At 35.2% G+C, this 21,870-nt stretch overlaps 1 protein-coding gene across 2 annotated transcripts in view; it reads left to right on the top strand.

Moving 5' to 3' along the window:
* The window catches only part of ScsbetaA (Succinyl-coenzyme A synthetase beta subunit, ADP-forming), a 58,425-nt gene extending 40,084 nt beyond the window's left edge, over positions 1–18,341 (top strand). The window contains exons 5-9 of one of the 2 annotated variants that reach the window (XM_081769550.1): positions 676–837; positions 2,260–2,403; positions 3,674–3,834; positions 7,529–7,648; positions 13,707–18,341. In XM_081769550.1, the coding sequence (XP_081625676.1) occupies positions 676–837; positions 2,260–2,403; positions 3,674–3,834; positions 7,529–7,648; positions 13,707–13,871 (752 nt within the window). In that variant the 3' untranslated portion in view covers positions 13,872–18,341. Of the gene's footprint in view, positions 1–675; positions 838–2,259; positions 2,404–3,673; positions 3,835–7,528; positions 7,649–11,414; positions 11,877–13,706 lie in introns of those variants that run through there. The other variant, XM_081769549.1, reaches the window with a different exon arrangement.
* The last annotated feature ends 3,529 nt before the right edge of the window (positions 18,342–21,870 follow it).

Below are 21,870 nucleotides of genomic sequence, written 5' to 3'. Positions count from 1 at the left end.
CCTCCGGTGCTTGGGGTCCCTGGTTCGATCCCAGCTCGCGCCATGTGGACTTTGTGGTGGACAAACACCGTGCTCGTGGGTTTTCTCGGGGTTCTCCCGATTCCTCCTACTTTCTTCATTCCACCATTTCATTCATTTCTCATAATCACCGTCTCCTTTAGCCTAACCGGCATAACCGTGGGACGTAAAACTCAAAGATTTCATTTCATTTTTGCAGAATCACTCCACTGGCTCCGACAAATTGAGTAGTATTACTGACAGAAAAAGCGAGACACAAGACATGGAAACAAATACAAGTTTAAAATCATTGGTTACAATGAGAATAGTTTCTAACGGGTCGTTGTGCACAAATTTCGTTTCATGCACATCATAATTTTAAAGAAAGATATAAAAGGATATTACTACGTGATGAGATAAATACTAGGAAACGTGAATCGCCTCTGGCTTCAAAAGTAATTTCAATAAGATGTACCCATCCTGTAACGCAAGCACCAAAATTACATAGTATTTTAAATTTTTGGAGCCAAAAGGGATCATCTTAACCTAGAATTAGATCCGACGTTATCCAGCAAACTTGAACTAATTACCAAGCCAAACAGAAGGTTGTTCTTCCATTACCAACGGACAAAATTCACAAAATATTGTTCCTTTTGACATTATTCCGTTTTCTTTCAGGATTGTCAAAGAAAGATGCAGAAAAAATCGCTGAGAAAATGGGCTTAAAAGAGAAAAAGACTCAGACAGCGGACATCCTGCTGAAACTTTACAATCTCTTCCTTGAAAAAGACGCGCTGCTGGTGGAAGTCAATCCTTATGCCGAAGACACGTCAGGAAACTGTAAGTGGTTTTTATTATAATTCATTAATCTTAGAAGAATCAAAGAGCAATACAAATTGTCAGAAATTTAATTTTCCTTCCAATACATGTAATAATAGGGGGCATGAATTATTCTATTTATTAACTTCGGCTTAATTAAGCTGACACTCCATTGTAGGAGCTGGTTGAGTGTGTGCTATTTTGGTTCAGACTACTACTGTACCAGTTAGAAAAAATTACCTCGAAATGTACATTTTCCGTTTCCGTACATTTTCAACCAGCCTTGTCTTCCTCGGCAACTTTGAAACTCTTGCTGTAAACTTTAATATCGCATCCTATAATATAACAATGTCATGTTTTATTACTTATTGATACTGGCCAGATTAAGAATACTGTTGTACCAGTAGTTGTATGATGCAATTTATCCTTCAGTTTCAAAGCCGCCGACAAAGACAAAAGTACTTGTTGAAACTACACGTATTCAAAGATAACTTTTTCTACATGTTAAATATATATCAGTTTCATATCTGTCCGGTACCAATTCTGCTAGTAGCTACATTAAATGGAGGTGGCAACGTTATTAATTAAAAACATAAGTTCTGTGGAGCAGATACTCGTAATAAAATATTGAAGCAGGTACTCTTAATAAAATGTTCGGCTTCAATCTGGGAGTCATTATCACTCTTCTATGCTGCTGTTGGGATCATTTATATGCTATGAGTAAATATATATGATGATTTGTGATAGTTTTTGTGTAGAGAGTGTTACCTTAAACTTCGCAGTGCGCACAGAGTCTATATTAGGAATAGCCAGTAACACTTACCTAATATTTGTGAATGCATGTAACTAGATTGGGTAACGTTCTTCAGGTCGAAAATAGATAAAAATGTTCTTCCAAAATAGTATGCTATAAATATGGTCAATAGCATTACACTTTCCGTAACATTTCCCATGATTTTACTAGAGTAATCAGACGAGAACAATCCTGAACAAGTTCAAAATTCATATAGCTATGTGAAAGTTACGTTTGGTAAGTCGAAATAATTATGAATAATATGCTAATGAATTCTTATAATTTTTAGGTTTTAGTTAAAATTGGAACGTCTGAACACGACATTCACATTCTATTACTTCTATTCCATTACATAATTAACACACTATGTTTTCCGACACATTGTTGGCAATGGCACGAATTACTATTGTTATATCGCAGGATGATCTTAATTTTTGCTCGACGGTCTGAAATACCATCATACTAAAAAACTGTCTGTAGTTCAAGAAGATGAGGTTCCATCATTTTATTACTATTCATCCAAGTCTGAAAAGAATTTATAGATTCTTTTTTCTAAAAATAAATAAATAAAAAATAAATTTTGAAAAATAAAGCATAAATTTAATCATAATCTAAGTGTAGAATTGTATCTAACTTTGTTTCCCTAATAGATTTTTGCTTAGACGCAAAATTCCGATTCGATGACAACGCTGAATTCCGGCAAAAGGAATTGTTTGCCCTGAGAGACTGGACCCAAGAGGACGAAAAGGAAGTAGAAGCTGCGAAGTCTGACCTGAACTATATTGCTTTGGATGGTGAGTTACATATACAATTGGGGTTGCTGTTTTATTTATTTATTTATATATTTATTTATTTGTTTCAATTCAACATTCAGTCAATCAGTGAACAATTATAATCGTCGCCCAGGTTCAACTATTTAGGTCATGGTCCCAACTTGGATTCCCGTTTGTGACAATTTTGAACCTTCATCCAGCACTATGAGGCAATTGGAGTGATATTTGAGTTAATCAGAAATAATAAAACTAAAAATAATGGTGATGGCATACGATGTTCTAACTGTTGTTACCTATGATTACGTGTAATAGAAATCAAAGGCGAGAGCGTTAGCGACTACGCTACGTGGGTCCACTAGGACAGTTTAAAGAAATGGGACAAATATCTCTCTTGGTCATGAAAGGATTAATATCATCGTGCCACGATCCAGTACTGAACTTGGCTTACATAGTATTCATCCATACATGCATATGTGTTGTTTACTATTTTATTCAGTAATTTTAAAAATTTGAATTGGTATACCTAGTGCCAGTTCGCAAGACTATGTGCAATAATAAAAACCGTGCTAGAGCAAAACTTACGGTTTCTTCCGTGTATGCAACATGAAACACATTGAGAAAGGTTGTAAATCGTTGTAAGAAAGAAATAAAATCCTGCAATAGTTCAAAAAATAAAAGAATGTTAAAGAATTAAGATGAATTTTGACTAGTACATGAATACCGTAGAAATGTTTGTAAAACAACGTTATTGTTCATATAAAACTTCTATAATATTCAGATGTAAGTAGCACAATTGTATGTCATAATTAGTGGTTTATTCCTTGCTGCGGCCACTCTAATCCTTGAATGATAAATCGTAGCTCTGAGGTTCGTGTTGTTTTACTTCGTATCGAAACCAAAGAGATACATGTAATTACAGCAATCTGTTAAATTGTCTACATAAAATCATCACTTCTGAAGGATAAAGATACGGACAGATAAGCAGGAAAAACTTCAATTTGTCGTTCTTAACGGGAAATATTGTGCTTCCTTGCAAAAGAATTTGATCTTGGGTTTCAGCGGACAATATTTACTTCGTCAGAAGGATACCATACGTAGCTTATTTTCATGTTATAATCGCTTTCTTTCATTATTACTTAACACAAAATATAGTCAGTATTTCATACTGATCGCTTCAGTACAATGATAAAAATCGCACCTTTTCGTTCAAATGTGTTAATGAATGAAAGCTAAAGTTGAAACATTGTAAAACTTCACAAATTAACGGTCTTATTTTGCTTCTCTCTCTAAGGACAAATCGGCTGCTTAGTAAACGGAGCTGGACTGGCAATGGCTACCATGGACATTATCAAGTTGCACGGTGGAGATCCTGCAAACTTTCTGGATGTCGGAGGAGGTGCCACAGCATCTCAAGTAAAGGAGGCATTTAAAATCATAACATCAGATTCAAAGGTAAAAATACGTCATAAATTAACTTTGCCCACATCTATGTTCCTTGTAGTAGCTAAATACTTAAATGCTTCTGAAGCGTGGAGATGAGTAAAATTAACTTAAATCAGTGTTCCTTAAGTTCTGTAAATGGTTGTGCTTCGTAAATTGTTACTAGAGACTTCGAGTCATATCTTTCTGATCTACACTCCTTACTTTGGTGGGCCTTATGCTGTTGTGGAGCTCAAAATATACTAGAGTACCTAATATACTAAGTACAGTGTGGACCAGAAAGTCCCTTTACACCCGAACAAAATACGTGTAACAATGTAAAATGTTAAGATATTTTAAGATTTGAACCTCCCATCCTATTCATTGATATGCCAACAGTGCTCCTCACTTGATTACGGCGTAACTACCCGCGGAGAGAGGAGAATAAAGTCTGTGCATGAACTAGTTCATTGGTTCGTCTTTCTGTGTTTGGTGAACAACAGTGGCACATACCAGTGACTTCATTTGGAGTAGCAGTTAGTTGCAAGTGTGTGGTTCCATAAATGGAAGCACAACAATGAAAATATGCCACAGGTGATGGATAGGTTTCGTGAACGCGTCGGTAAGGAGCCACCAAGTCCTCAGACTTTGATCACGTGGGTGAAAAAACTTTTCGCCTGGGAAGTGTTTTGGGTGCCCCTCGTGCTGGTCGTCCATCAACCCGAAAGAAAACATGTACCAAAAGTTAGTGCGTCAGTGATGTGTTCACCCTCAAGTCGATCAGAAAGCATTCTGTAAAACTTGAAATTGCAAGGAGCACAAAGTAGCTCCACATGGCAATGGACTTAGGCCTGCTCACATTCCGGCCAAAAGCCATCAATGAATTAACCGACAGTGACTTAAACCGCCGGCAGGAAGCATACAGGATCTTGTTGGAGGCCTTCCCACTCATTCCTGTTCGGAAGTTCATTCTTTTCTCTGATGAATGTGCTATTTATTGGAGTTCACGGGATAGAAACGTCTTCATATGAGCAAAGGAAAACTCATATTTTTTATCAAGAAATTGAGAACAATCCTCCGCACGTCATGCTGTGGGCGCGAATAACTGAATAACACATCGTTCGTTCGTACTTTTTTGAGGGTTCTGTGACCCAGGTTACTTATTTGGAGATGCTGAATCATTGGCTTCTTCACAACTGTAGAATCTGGTCATCAACGACATGGTTGTTTACCAACTTGATCAAGCTCCCTCCCATTTCTCACATGCTGTTTGTGAAAGCCTGAACACATTTTTCCCTGGATGGTGGATGGAATGTGGGTCTCCAAATTCATCATCATCATATCCTCCAAGTCGGGACCTTACGACACTAGACAGTGCCCTGTGGAGTATCATCAAATCACACATCAGGAAGAAGTGGTACGTGGACAATAATGCTCTGCAGGCAAGTGTGCTTGAGGGCTCCCAGCTTGTGTAGCCGCAACTGCTAAAGTGGATAAGTAGGACATTGTTACGCGATTTTATGTAATTGTCATAGAAAAATATGCGTACTGGTATATCTGATTGTAAGTTGTCAAGGTGACGACCTTAAACTTGACTGTTCAGCCTTGTAGCTACTAATAAGTCAGTAAAGTGCTGCCATCTGCATTCTTTACGTAGAGAAGACAAGCGAAACGGTTCGTCAGATTGTGGTACGAACAATGAAGTACCAACACGTTTTCTAAATTGTTTAATAGGAAAAAGTGAATCTTTCAAAGTTATGATTGTGATATAACCTAGGCGTGTTATTTATAAAATGTAATATCAGAGTTTTGAAGTGAAACTTACAAACCAAGTGTATGTGATTAAACCATAAATGAGTAAATTAGTGAGTGAATTACTGGAAGAATTAGAAACTGGCAGACATTTTTACCTTTGGAATGAAATTGGTGATATATATATATGTCAAAATAAGATACGGTATCAAATGGATAAGTATATAATTTGTTGGAATTAATGGTTTTGTTGGATTATGTAGCTAAGAAATTAATCATAGTGATGTTACTTATAAACTAAAGTATTACTACAATTCAGTTTCAGGTATGCAGATTGTTGAATTTCAGTATCAAACATGAAATTTATTATTTTATTTGTTAAAAAGTAATGAATTTATTTTTCTTTATATGGACAAATTTGTTTTAAAAGTGGCATGAAGAAGCCAAAATCAGCAGCTTACTTTCCCGTTTTGGCTGAAAAGGTACGCAACATCATGGAGGCGTATCAAGCTCTCAGGACTCATAGTGAGTCACTTTTTTAACTAAAAGTTACTTTTTTCAAGTTGGTCACTACAAGTTCCTTTTTTCCAAATTTGTCACTAAAAGTTATTTTTTGGGGAGGTAAAGTGACTTTTCCGTGTGATTTATGTTTTGTATTGGCAGTTTTCTAAGTAAAATATTATAAAAATAAATGGAAAGAGGCAGAAACTTGTTACTCATTACTCATCTGAAAGCTTCAGTACTTGCTGCCTCATGTGAAACAGTCAGCTATATTCTCACTTCAGTTTTTATTCTTTCTAAAGCACAGTGGATGGTTGGTAGATGCTTAAGCTCTCAAGGTGGGGTTGAGAGCACTCTTGTGTTTATTCTTTCTTCTATCATAATAGCCTTTTAGTTTTCTCTCGTAATACTTAACGCTCCGCTCAACATGTGTGTGTGCGTGTGGGGGGGGGGGGGGGGTAATCATGTTCGTCTTGTATTATGCTTCTTATATGTTCTCCTTGAGAGTAGGTGATGAAGTTGAATATTTCATGGTTTTGAGAGCTCTCAATGCTAAGTTAAATATAATGTCTAGGATGAAGAAGTTCGGAAATAGGCCAGAACTGGTTCCACTTACTCAGAAGCTTCTTACATCTTCTAAATCTGTTTACCGTAAGTACAAAGCATACTTAGAAAACCTAAGAACGGAGTAAGCTCAAAAAGAAGAAGTAAGAAAAGATGAAACAAAACAATAAACAAAGAGAGAGGTGATGGAGAAATTGACAAAGGAAAAAGGGACATGATGAGATTGTGGTCACTTTTCAACTATTTACAAGAGACCAGATACTATGAGCCCTGAGCTCTGCAGGGATATGGAGGTGTCCATATGCTTATTTGTTTGTCTATGAGTGTATTTAAGATATCGTTAATGCATAATTATTGTTAAGTACAAGTGTTCTATGTACTCAAGATACATGAAGTATGGCTGCTCATAATAGCGTTTACATTAAGAAAGTAAGCTTATATTGTATTTAAAATATAAAAAAGAAAAGCGCTGGACATCTGAGGGATGGTGGGGGCCGATTATTATTATTATTTTCCCTAAACGTATCATAAATGAAACACTGCTCGTGCTATTCGGGGTCAGGAAAAATTTGCTCACTCAGTCCTGGAAGTTCAGGGAAATCAGTGGTAAAGAAACTGTATTGGTAGAGTAGCCACCTAAATAAGCGGGAAATTAGGAACATATCTCCCCTCAATCCTATTTTTTTAGGTCATGTTTCTCTATGTTTTTCCAATAATGTTTATATTCTTTCTCACCGAGAAATGAAATAATCAATGGCATTACTAAATTACAAATCCTTCATGTCCAGCAAATATCACTGTGAAACACCCAAACATAAAATGTAAGTAAGTCAGAATACGCAATTGGTGTGTGCCGTTAAGGTAATAAACATCCTTGTTTTTAATAAAATGTTATTGTTTTTCTTTATAGGTAGATGCTATTTTGGTTAATATATTTGGAGGAATTATGAGATGTGATATAATTGCTGAAGGTATTATTGCTGCAGCCAAAGAACTCAATTTACGTGTTCCTATTGTTGTTCGATTACAGGTAAGTCCAAACGTACATATAAACACATACATACATACGTATATATATAAAGGTAACAAAGAAAGTTCTGTCACTTTTCACTCACCACGTGCGAACATCATTCTACCACCTAAGACGTGCCTCAAAGATCAAAAGTAGTCTCCATCAGCGTCCTTCTGCCAACGTTCTCGAAGGCCATGGATTCCATCGCGGTAGAACTTGGTAGTCCATAAAGCGAAGAAGGTATCAAGTGCATTTTGCACCGCTAATGGGATTTGAACTGGCGTCCTCTAAGGTGATTGTCCAAGGAATGGAACAGGTAATAATCAGACGGTGCAATAGTCCCATCCAAGGCGTAGAATGGTGTCACGGGTCATCTCAGTCACGTGGGGTTTAGCGTTATCCTGTAACAAAAGACCCCTTTGCGATTCAGAAGTGCTGGCTCCAGAGTTTTGAGTTTTTCTTGAATACGGCTCAACTGCTGACAATACACAATTGCATTGATACTGTGACCAGCTGGTAGCAGTTCCCGATGCATGATGCCGCGAGCAGTCCACCAAACATACAGGAGGACCTTCTTCTGGTGCAGTGCTGGTTTCGGCTGTTTCAGAACCGGTTCATGGGGTGCTAACCGACGATGACGGCGCCGTGGAACTTCGTATAGGACCCACTTCTCATCATATGTTAACACTCTGTCCAGAAACAGCTTCTTCTTCAGACGAGTATGCAAAGAAACACAGTTGTCTGTTCGCGTTGCATTCGGGTCCGGAGTCAGATCATGTGGGACCCATCGACATGCTGGCGAATGGCACACACAGTTCTTCACATGTCTGCCCACTGTTCGCATCAGTTGCTGCCTGAAGATCTTCATTTTGTATATGTGTTGGTCTTCCGGCACGTGGTGCGTTTCGTCACCGTCATTAAATTTGTTAAAAACCACCGCCGCACTCCACGTAGTCACAACACCCTCACCAAATCCTTGGCATGTCTTCCACCCCGCTGCAGCGGTATTTGACCCCAGTTTGAACTCGCACAACATACACACCTTTATAACGCTCTGTGGAGGTCCGATGTTCCTTACGCAAGTTCACGGTGTAACTGAACTGTCACAACCAGGTAGTATGTTGGATATACCCACTCCAACAGCTGATCTTCGCCTTATCTCCATTCGCATTCAACTCACGATGTGAGGGCCACTTCAACACAGATCTCCACAAAAAGAGACCTATATATATAAATGCTCTCCTCGCAGATCTAGTGCTTTTGGTGCACGTGGTACCAGTTCGATTCCCGGTGAGAGAGTACAAACATCTTTAAGCTAAAGGCTATGACAGAGTAACATTAATCTAAAATTTCACTTAATTTCATATATAGAAAATCGAATTCAAATGCTGCTTGTAAAGAAGGGGAGGAGGGGCAACGTGTTATATCTTCGTTTACCATACTTTCTTAACCATCTGTTAAGCAGGCGTACTCCCTCAAGATCCATGATGTATTCTTCTTTAATTTTCCTGAGTCCTCAAAAAGAGACTCCAGCTTTCAACTTCCAACTTTCACAGTGAATTTCATTTATAACAACCCCATCGCCTCTTCATAATCTAACATTTATTAAAAACGTTCTTTTATAAATTAAATAAATTTTGTACAAAAATTAACTTGCTAAATGATTTAAATGTCTCATGTTCTCGCATTCCCTAAAATTTCAGTGAGGCATTTTGCGTCATGAATCACTTTTTTTTTGCATACACCCTGTGTGTTATATTCCGAATGTTATCTTTGTCTTGGTGTGAAGATCCAATACATTTTAGGAGCACCTTTCTTGGGGGGTTGCATTGGATTAATGGCAGAGCGCTTACCTCTGGTGTGTGCAGTTCCTGGTTCAATACCAGCTCGCACCAAGTGGGTTTTGTGGTGGACAAACACAATATACATGAGTTTCTCGGGGTTGTCCCATTTCCTCCAGCTTTCTTCATTCCACCATTATTTGCCGTCTCAACATCATTATCTCCCTTAGCTTCGGAGTATAATCATAAGACATCTTTTCTGTTTTAAACTTTTTATATCATACCAGAAATGCTGTCTTGAGATTGCATGGTTGCACCGAATATTGAAATACCAGTTTGCTTATTCATATATATTGGTGATTATGTTGGACAGAAACAATGAATAAGCAAACTAGTATTTCAATAATCGGTGCAACCATGCAATCTCAAGACAGTTTTAGTGTAAAATGTCATACAGATAAAAGCACGAACTGAACTTGGTAACAAAGCTTTTCAGTTTATTTTATATTGTTTGAATTCTTTTTTAATCACAAACCAATTTAGAATTCGTGCAAACAGAAAGCAAAGGGATGGAAGTTGTTTAAAGCAGAATCATACACATACTATGCAGAACCATGTGAAAATTAAGTATATACAAATCAGCAAAGCTCATAAAGTATACATGAAAAAAAAAAATCGTTATTAACTTAGCGGGTACTGCAACTAATGGTAATTTATAGTTAGAACTTTTCAGTATGCTTTAAAATATATTTTCTTGGCGAAAATATTACCCAAACGACTGCTACTAAAGAAGTGCTATACTCATAGCTTGAGTAAAAAAGAGAAGACGACATTTCTTTTACACTAACGTAACTGCTCTAGTTTCAGCTGTGAAACTGTCTTGAGATTGCATGGTTGCACCGAATATTGAAATACCAGTTTGCTTATTCATTATCTCTGTCCAAACTGCTTTAATATAAATTTTGCGTAGCGTTTTCGGCAGGAAAGGATATTATTATTATTATGTATTTTACTGTTCTGCGCGGACATGAGATAAAATATACAGTTTTTGTAATTTTAAATTAACAGACAAATTCTGACCAAAGCGTATATTAACTAACAATTAATAGCGTTCGGCAAATTAACTTTGCCTTCATCAGACACATTATGAAATACAATTTCTACGATTACAGCTTATATACTTCTTAAAATGAGAGGAGGTCTTTCCATGAACCAATATTCGTCCTTTCCTTTAACAATTTTTAATTAATACATGTGCAACTTTTAATGATCAACTTTCACTTAAGAGCTAAACTTTTAATTGGCACACCTGTGTATGAATAACTTTCACTTTTGAAAAACAAACTTTTCAGCAAACAAAGCAGAAGAATGTTAGATGCGTTGCGAACGAGGAAAAGAAAGGTAACAGAGATTCAAATAAGTGATGAAGGGGTTGTATATAGAGTTAAATGCAAAGAATGTGATATAAGTTATATAGAGGAAACAGGAAAGAGGTTACAAGAAAGGATTAAACAGCACAGGGACGACGTTCGATTGAAGAGAGATAGTAACGCTATATATAAACATGTAAGGGAGACAGGACATGAAATAGACTGGGAAGGCGTAGAGGGGCTGGAAAAGGAGAAAAGAAGCATTATAAGAAAATGGAAAGAGGCAGAATGGATAAGAAAGAAAGGAAGCGAGAAACTTATGAATTGGAATAGCGGACTAAATGTACATGATGTATGGAGAAATATATTGGATAAAACAGAGAAGAAAGAAGAGGTTAAAACAGGTGCTGGCAGTACCCAGAAATGTAACTCCTTAAAATAAATAAAAAAGTTTTAACTTGTAGGCTAATCGCGTTGGACGTTAAACTAAAAATTTCAGTTCATTGTATTGTTATCTTCCATAAAATAATATAAAAATTCAATAAAAGTAGATATTTCTTGCTCTATGATGATATTTTTAAGTAACAGTAATTTTAAGGTGAATAATTAAATAAAATTTCATAATATTTCCAGGGAACAAATGTTGAGGAGGCGAAGCGTTTGATTTCAGGTTCAGGCCTAAGAATTTTGTCTAATGATGGTTTTGAAGATGCAGCGGCTCTCATTGTAAAATTAGCCCAGATCGTCACTCTTGCCCGATCTATACCAATAGAAATTAATTTTGAAATTCCAGCCGCATCAGAATAATTTTTCGCAGAATTCGAAATGACTGAATATATTTCTTTGATTTTTAAAACTGTAATTGTTGCCTTGAATAGCATCAGAAACAAGAACTTGTAATTTATAGTTCTATTTCGTTCTATCGGCGTTACTTTTACTCTACTGTTTTCGAAACAAAATTGCGGAAATATTTATGTTGACTTTAAATGTATAATTTATATTTGATAAATAAGAAAAAAATGTAAATTTTATTTGTATTAAATAAACCGTCATAAACTTCATGGATAATGAATAAATGATGAAGATGGTCTGCCATTGATGTCTTATTTACGGAAGTAGATAATTTGCAATCAATAGTAATTAATTATTATAATTTTGTAGTAAAGTTAATGAGTAACTGTTTGTACGGAAAGAAAACGATAATAAAAATTTAATTAAAGGCAATCACAATAATTAATCATACACTGTGGCATAAATATGGAATGTTCCAAGAACTTCAAATTTGGTAAGCTTTTTTTTTTAAGTTGACATTAACTTGATAATATAGGGTAGAATATTACAAATGTAGCTGTGCTTTGTGTAACGGTGCTATTGGAAGATGCTATCGTTCAGAATTACTTAACCACAGTTTGAAGTAATGTTTGTGTTTTCGTTGTTAGCTAAATAGGATAGACGTAGGTAGTTTACAGTGAAAGATATTAGTTGAAATACAATTCCGAATAATGTTTGAAACAGTAGAAATGTTTAAAAAAAAGAGTCGTAAGTTACGAATTGTTATTTCTAAACTTTTTTTTTTTTTTTAAAGGAATTAGGAATTAAGTAGAGTGAATGATGTGCAGTTTGGTTTCGTGTACATAACCCTGTTTAAATTTCTTGCATTATGTCTGAATTATAGAACATTAGCTTAATGTATATAGAATTTGAAAAAAAAAAAATACAATTAAGAATACAACACTGAGTGAAGTACAATACTTCAGTTGTTACTCTTGTAGAGCGCTTAGCGTGGTTGGTAATGAAAATGACTTGTTACGCTCGTTACTCCACCCAATGTTATTTTTTTTTTCTATTGGATACTTACCTTTAGTGCGTCATGCGGTGTTGTCACATCATCATATTTTTACCAGACCCAAGCGCCGAAACATGGTCCTGTAGGTTAAATGCCATATTATGTTTTCGTCTTCTTTTTACGTCTAGCCATCACCTTCAGCCGGTATGTGTTTTATTTTATTTCAACTGACACTTCAAAGACAACTGACTCCCTTTGAGACGTCAATTAACTTAAACACAGGTCAGCCAAAGTATTATTTATTTAATTTTAAACATTCCGTTTTAAATTTGTGTAAACACACTATTACATAGTCATTCGCCATACTTCTTTTCCCGTTGGGAACTGCTATTCTTTTGCTACAATGTCGTCAACTCAGAGTATGTACTCAAAGAGGGTGGAGGAATCATCCAGATAGATGATGATATGGGTTGGTTAGCCGATTTCCGAAAGTTGCTGTTTGATGTAATCTGTTGTGCTAATATTACATTAAAATGAAATACGTGTTTCGATGATACACATGAAATATTCATTACAGAGTCCCTCCGAACACTTTTTCTTTTTATTATTATTATTATACTTCCAAACTCCATCATGTTATTTTTTTTTTTCTTTCTTTCTCAATTCTAAAAACCATTCTACATTATAATCGTTGCATGTCATCTGGTGAACCCCTTTCTTTTTTGTTATATTATCATCTTTTCATAAGGTCATTTGAGGCCATTGAGAAGTATTTGGTCTCGCTGCGTTTTCTTTGCCAACCTTTTGATCCAGTCAGGGAATTTCCTACAAAATATGTGTATCCACTTAAAAGAAAAAGAGCACCCTGTTTGTCCTCTGTGTAAAGAAATGAGAAATAGTCGCATAAAATGTAAACGAAATACGAGTATTATAATTTATTACAGCATTTATCGCAAAAAAATCTTGTTCTCGTAGTAATTGGATAATGTATCATACTACTTGATAACAATAATGTTGTCATTTAGCCAGTGCTTATTGCTAGATTTTCTAGAAGTAAAATTAGTATCATTTCGTAGTTATTTTTAAAATTAGTTGTAAAGAGAAGATTAATATAAATGACCCGTTCTTGTTTATTGCAGGGTACGAACGTTGACGAAGCTAAAGTGCTGCTTGGTAGTTCTGGTTTGAAGATAATAACAGCTGATAACTTGGATGAAGCAGCGCGTCTTGTAGTCAAGTTGTCTAGTATAGTGTCGCTTGCTAAATCAGCCCATGTAGATGTTAATTTTGAGATACCTTTATAATGTGGTAGAAATGTGTATATTTGTAAAAAAAAAGAAAAAGAATATTGTAGCTAGAGTAAGTTTTCGGTTTCCCTATTTTGTAATAAGGTAATTTATCAAGTCTGATGTATTATTATGTGATCATTTTGATTTAATGATTTCATGAAGTATGAGAATTTGGTTTTGTCCTTCGGATAAAGTTTTCATTTCTAGTCACTTTTTGTGGTTGTATCTTTGAAGAAGATAGTACTATCGTAGTTCTGTGATTGAGGTGTTTTCAACTTCTTGTCTCAAAATAAAATAGCGTACTATGGTCGCGAATCTAATCAAAACATATTAATCTCTTAAGCTCTTCGTTTGCACGCGTCGTTTCTCACGTAGTGACTGTTTTCTCGAGCGGGGACAAGCCAGCTTTTAGTGTCTATAAAATCCTCATCACTTTCCCAAATCATGCCTCAAGCATTCGAAAACGATAGGGAGCCTTTCAGGATCTCTGAGAAATTCAGAAATATGACTATTCACACGAAAGCATGAGTCCGAAGAATTTCGGAGAATAAAAAGAATGTGTCTGGGAAATGACTGGCATCGCCACAACCTAGAAAACATTATCAGTTGAGGTGTGTTCATCTTATGGTGAAAAATCATAGCTAATGCGACCGTACGACTCCTATAGTTCATAGTATGAAGTAGATATGGACCAGAGAACATCTCGGACTATCATAATCATCGAACCTGTATTACTATCGATATATTACTACGAATTTGTTGATGTAGTTGTCACAACTAGCAAAGGGTTTAAGGATCTTCACTGCAGCGAAATTAAGCTACCGCTAATTTTAGAGTTTTTCTTAATATCTTCAAGACAAATAAAAATATTCGAAAAGTAAAAACGTACTGAACTAAACAATACGATTTTGCTTGTGACACCTTTACCACAGTTCACCTATTTGCTTTTGGTATGCCGCTATTTACAGAATCCGCAAAAAATGCTAAATCTGTCTACAGTTGCAAATCAAAAGCAGATAGATGAGTTGTGATAACGATATCACATGCAAAATCGCATTGTCTAGTTCACGACGTTTATGCTTTTTGAATATTTTTATTTGTTTTGAAGATATTACAGAAAAACTAAAATTAGCGGTAGTTTAATTTCGCTGTAGTGAAGACCCGTAATCAGCATATTTGAAATAGAGCTCTGTTTCAGAGGTAGCTGTAGTTCAATTTGTTAGCTTTGTGCTTTGAGACAAGACCTGTCAAACAAATGCATAGTCAAGTAAAATTAGTACTGACTTTTTTATGTATTCCAAAGAAATAATATCCATTATTTCTGATACTTTATTAAGTATGCAATTTCAAGGACTGTAGAGGCTTAGAACATACTCAGCAATAAGATTTTCAGTTGCTTAAAGCTTCGATTTCAGTGTAAATATTCAGTTCCTTCATGCACTCATGCATGTAGGAGACTGAAGATTACTTCAGGAAGTGGATAAATATATTCGCAGTTACCTGCAAAAAAATAATAAATTGCAATAGGTGAAAATTATTTCTTTAGAAATTAAAAATAAAAAAGATTAGTATTAATTTTATGTAGTAATATTTATTCCATTCTCTCTCTATGAGTCATTAAATGCATAATTACCTGCAAGAAAATACACCAACGCTCTTTTTCTCAATAACTTCGAAGCAGGTCGACATCTTTCTTTTAATGCTGACAGAGCATAATCCTTGTATGCTAGCAAAATCTGTTCTTCAGGAAGTTTTTGACCAAAGGAAATGTAGGTTGATTATAGTTTTACTGATCACTGCTACATGTTTAAGATATAATTTCGTTTAGATACTTGTAATTTGAGTTAATTTCCATAGTTGGATGTTGATTCAGTACATCCTATCGGTCAGAAGATAGTGTCTGTGTTTAGAATGAAGTCAGACTTTACTAATATCTAAATATTTCAGCAAGTATAACAGTAGATAACACCAGTGTAACATATCACTGAAACAACTTGTAGTTGCATTTGTTGAGATATAGCAGACTGTAGATCAGTTTCCAAATTGATGTACTTCTTTTGTGTGGTAATACAGTTGATTAGATTTGACATGTAGGCTATTTCGTTGTGTGACAGTTGTTGAAACGCACCCTCTTTGTATTTGGAACATACGAAGATTGTTGTTTCTGTCCCTGAGCCGTACTATTTTTTAATACTGAGTTCTGCTGTATATATTTAGGTATATAAATATATATGTGTTTGTAGATTCATGCACTGTTAATGTAAAAGAAATGCAATTTACTAATTGTGAGTAATATTTCAAAACTTAAAAAGATCATATTTTCGAAACTTTTTTTTAATTAGTTAATTGCATAATTTAGAGCATTACTTGCATATTAGTGATAGTTTGTAGATACATATATAACTGTAACTCTTTTCAATGTGTTCATGTACATATGATGGGAAAATCAAGATTTTTCGTAAGGAACTAAAAATTTGTGACAATGCTGATGTGAAGGGAGCACAATTCTAACAATTTTATGCAACATCCTCAATTATGATTAATTTTGTCTGTTATTTTTGAGTAAGTGCAATAATAACAATACTGAAAACAGTTGTTATATATTTTGTCAAGTGCTAGAATACTGTATAAGCATAAATAAAACAAAATCAAAATATATCGCCAGCAGATGCTAGAAGCATTGCAATACGTTTGGTATAACTCGAAAATCTTGTTAAGTTTATTTCTGAAAGTTATAGATAACATTCTCGCGTTCGTGGTGGTGATGTAGATTAGTAACTTAAGACTCCGAAGAGGGCCGCGGTGGCTCAGTGATAGAGTGTTCACCTCTGGTGTGTGGGGTCCTTGGTTCGATGCCATCTCACGCAGGTGAACTTTGTGGTAGACAAAAACCGTGTGCATGGATTTTCTCAGGGTTCTCCCGTTTCCTCCCACTTTATTTATTCCATTCATTTCGCATCGTCACCGTCTCCTTGAACCTAGCCGGCATATCGTGGGACGTAAAACTGAAATATTTCGCTTCATTAAGACTCGAAAGTGGTAATGCGCGTAGTCCCATGTCAGTTCTCAGTGAGTGTATGCATTCAGATCTGATTTTTAAACTAGGTGTATATTTTATCATGAGCTGAAAAAAGACAACAATTAAATAAAGAATTAAATGAGTAGAATACTTTGAACTATTTAAGAAGGGTGTCAGTTTATTCGATAATGAAAAGAATGCGTACACCCTGAGCTGAAAGAAGGTAATGGATATCTAATAGGTTTGTAGATTTTTGTTTTTAACCGGCATACACCTCTCTTCCTAAATAATACGTCGTATTTTTGCATAATTAACAAAGCAAAATGTGTTTTTTTTGCTGGACAATGAATTTGAAGCAAGAATTTCTCAAGTTGTACCAAATGTGTAATGTGCTTGATAGCTGTTTTAGGATGAGAAATGAATTTGTACAGATATTAAAAAAAAAAAAAAAAAAAAAAAAAAAAAAAAAACTTTTCTCCCGAACACTATCATTACTAACATCACTAACGAAGTGTAGTAAATATGTTTGCTACCGTCCTCAATTGTTAATGAAAGCTTTTTACTAATGAATTTTGAACATTACGGGTGTCCTGTTTCGCTGTTGATTGAACTCTTAAGTATGTACAGTATGGATCCTGAGAGTGCAATAGAAAATTACATACTACATTCGTATTAAATTTCTACCGGAATTTAGTTCAAGAATTATTTGTTTAGATATGATACATGAAAATTAGAAACTCAACTGGGAACTAAATACGAATGAAGTACATTTATATATGTTTTAAATGTTAATCCGAATAATTACTATTGTTTTGTATGCTGTTACAAAGATGTACAGTACATAATAGATTTAACAGATATAATAAATTTAACAGAATTATACTTTTAGATGAATTTGTCAGCTATTCATCTTACTCAATTTTTGTTATTTTATATGTTGTTCTATTTGTGGAATGGGTAACACATATTCTGAAAGTATTATTATAGTCCCTTTTTTATGAACATCGTGAGCAGTATAATTCTTACGAAAGACAGTTGTAAAACAAAAATTACTTGCTAAAGACAAGTCTATACGATTACAGAGAATTGAAATTGTTATTATTAATAAATGTGTATTTAAAAAAAAAAAAAAAAAAAAACTGTGACATTTGTATCGATTGTATACGTAATACTCAAGTGTTCTTTCCTAATTGTTGTTTGAGTCTATATAGACTCTGATGCAATCGAAAACATATCAGTATTTTCAGAGCTTTTGATATCATTAATACTCATGATAACTGCTACCGTTCTATTGTATGTGCTCAAGAAATTTTTAAAAATTAGACCAGATAGACGCTGTAAGAAGGTAGATAAAGTTGTCAACATCTAAGTAATTGTATCTGAAATCAATGAATTGTATAATGACGACAACCTACGGTTTGAAAACATTAATCCTTAACAAAAATAGATAAAAACTATTATTCAATTTTTTATTTTATTTTTTGGCTGCTTTTTCATGTGCTCAGTCTTTCAGTTATACAGGGAAATAATTTTAAGTATAAAATGCTACTTGCTGAGTTTTATGAAATGTCCAAATAATTCTATCGAATTTTGATTCTGCAAAAAGAAAGGCGAGCCTTGGAAATCAGAAATAATCCCCAGCATTAATAACATGTCAGTTGCCTGGCAGACTGGATCCCATGGTAGATGATGCCAACGAATCGTTAACCAAAGAAGTGTATCCAGTCGTGGGTCACCTCTTGTATGATTCGAAATTGGTTGTCTAACGAATACAACAAATGGCTATCGTACAGATCATTATCGAGAATATATGGGGAAATAGCTTTTTTGAGCTAATTCGGATAGTGTTTTCACGCGTGACATTAAAAATATGTGCCTTTGTGTTGCCCTGGAGAAGAGTTAAAACTGCAATTTACAAATACTGATTCCAAGATTTTCAGTTTTTGTGTTCACGTTCAAAGTGCTGTAGTTATATGGTTGTATAGATCGTCTGACTTGGTAGCAGTAGTTTGAAGTTCACAAAACCCCGAGCAGAGCACCATCTTCTGTTCATAGGCTGCTAGTTTTAGATATTCGGAGGTAGGTTTATAAAGAATTTACTTCTCATTTGAATGCCAGAACTTCGCATAGAAATGGATTCCTTGACGAGACACGAAAGAGACATAGGACTTTGCTGATGTCATTTTCAGATATGCAATGAATTCATCTGGGACCCATTGTCTCACTTTATACTGTGTCCGAAGCTGATGCAAGTGTTAGCGAATGGCTTCCCCATGGCAATAGAGTGCTTGTTTCAATTCCAAATAGCCCTGTCCCATAGTCTATTGGCTAGCGCGAACGCTTTTGGTGCACAGGGTACCGAGGCAGATTCCTGGTGGACGAGGCATAAGATTTGAACGCATTACGGTGGTTGATATCTCATCGTAAACTATAGGCCCACGTCTATATCGTCGGTGCTGAAGAGGACGCTTAACTCCAATCCAGTCTCTTATATGTTGTTGAGCTCAGTAGTTGTTTACGTATGCCTTGTGGATGTTCCGTTTGTAGTGTGGCCTGGAAAGGTTGATCGCTTTTCTTAAATTTGTTGAACCACCGTTGTACTAATTACTACATTTGTACCGAATGGCTGGTACAATGTTGTTCTCGTTTTATTAGTGTATGTATTCAATTTCGACTCGTAAAGCATACCCATTTAACACTGTTTCCAGTTCCCATGTTTGACCAACTCTCTCTGATGTCCTCCTCGTTTCATTCCGACAACCGCGACCAACAGACTACGAGCAGAAAGCCTCACTAGCACCTTACTTTTCTTAACTTCGAAATGAAAGGTGTTTCTTCATTGTTCACTAACAAACTGGAATGAAGACATTATCTGTAAAAACGAGTGCTCGAACATGTTAATTTACCGGTACATGAGAAATGAAATATCTGCTTTAAAACCCAAGATACTGGTAAGTGCATAGGAATATGAGATGTAGAAATGATATATTACTACTGGAAGTGCTTAAATTTTTGTATACATGAAATGTTGACGAACAGTGATGTAGTTCATCTAACAACGTTAGGTTTCTCAAAGGATCCATACTGAGGGTGACAATATCCATTTGCCGAAATGCTCATGGTAGAATTGTATTCTGGGTGTTTTTCCTAAGTACGACTTTAGTATTTAATATGAGACCTTTCAAATCATTTAGCTTTCGGGACCAAATACAGCAGAAAACTATTTTTCTTTCTGAAACTCAACACCCTCGTCTTACAACGGAGAAATTAGATCAGTTAAGCACGAAGTTTAATAATCTTTACCCTATTCTGATCTAGACCTATCACGCTATTGCATGCTCTTTTCATTCAAAAAGCGCTTGAAAGATTAGAGTTTTCAAGATGGTTGGATGATGATGTACAGGAAGGTGCATTTTAAGAAATTAAATTAATATAATTGGATGAAGAAAGGTCAGTTTTATTAATCGGAGTTAGTTCAACGACTTCTAAAGTTAAATAAGGTAAGTCGAACTACAAATGTCATCTAACTTGCATAATTTCAGAGAAAGAATCCAAAAATCATATTTCTCTAATTCAGCTTTGTAGGTTGATCAATTTCAGCTGAATTACATGCTAAAAATAACATATTTGAGATATTTCTGATGATTTGCAAGAACAGTATCTTCTAATGAAGTATGTTAAATAAAGATGTTAATGTTGGCTATGTGCAGTCTTTCCCTTTGGTGCTAAAATTATACCACCCCATTATTTATTTATAAAATTGTTCTAAAGTAAACTACTTTGCACGAAGTCGACCAGCCAGCGATTCTGTGTTAGGGAACGCCTATGTAGCACACCACTATCGCCACTATTTTTCTTAACCATAGGCTCGACATCTTTCATTTCAAGTAGTTTTCTCCTCATTATACGTATACAAAACTTACATCTATCCTGTACGAATGTTTTGCTAAAGTATATTGTTAGTTGTAAAGTAAACATAATCTTATATTATAATTACATGGGCGCGCGTTCACCGTGTCCATTGCGAATGTGATTCCTCATACATTGGCCAAACTAAACGTAATATTAACACGCGTGTGAAGGAACATGTTAGACAATCAAAAAACTCACATGAAGAAGGCATGTTGGACTTAGCGCTTCATCTAAAACAACATTCACATAATATAAAACAGGTTAAGGTAATAGGTTCAGCAAAATCAAAAAACAATGGGAAATTAAAGAATCGTTCTTTATTCATAAATACAAACCTGCATTGAACCTTGATACTGGCAACATTAATCGAACTTGGGTACCTACCTTTGTTGCATACTTTGGATCTGGCAATAGTGGCCTAACATAGACACCACGTTCTTTTTTATTCAGTTCATTCTTTTTTCATTCTGCTCTATCCATCTCAGGATCTTTTTTGTACGTTACTTTTATATAGTGGTATGCATTCCTGGTTTTACTCCTTTTTTCTCCTTTCCGTATTAATCCTTTTTACCTTGCCACTGAGGAAGGAACCAGCTGAGAGTTCCGAAGCGTCAAAACCTTTAAATTTTTCAAGGGAGGATTCATTGGTAAGTAGCCAATTTTTTGTTAATAATCTTATATTTATTTTTTTCAACATGTTCATTTCAGAGAAAGTAATTGACGTTCTAGAATGTTAAGAATACTGACCCCAAGAAATGCAGGGCTACTATAAATGATTCATTCTTTCTCACAATGCTGTATTTTCAAAAGTATTATATGTACAAACGTGAGATTCATATGAAAATAACTACAAACTCAGTAAGTTCTCTGCATCCTTGACATGGCAGTTATTTTCCTTACTCTATTCTAAAAACGCGTTGCACTGCTATAACAGAACATCTGGTATATTCTAGCACACAAAAACCTTTTCCTTTCTTTACCTACATTTTGGATATATACTAAACTCGTGCTGCCACCTGAAATATACAATACAAACGTGGAGAGTTTGTGGTTATTTCTTATGTTTGTACGTGTAATACTTTT

This window comes from Thermobia domestica, chromosome 8 (genome assembly GCF_964235325.1).
Source record: "Thermobia domestica chromosome 8, izTheDome1.hap1.1, whole genome shotgun sequence".
In the NCBI taxonomy this organism is placed as follows: Eukaryota; Metazoa; Arthropoda; class Insecta; order Zygentoma; family Lepismatidae; genus Thermobia; species Thermobia domestica.
The sequence above is the reverse complement of the archived record's forward strand: the minus strand, read 5'-3'. Positions and strand labels throughout refer to the sequence as shown.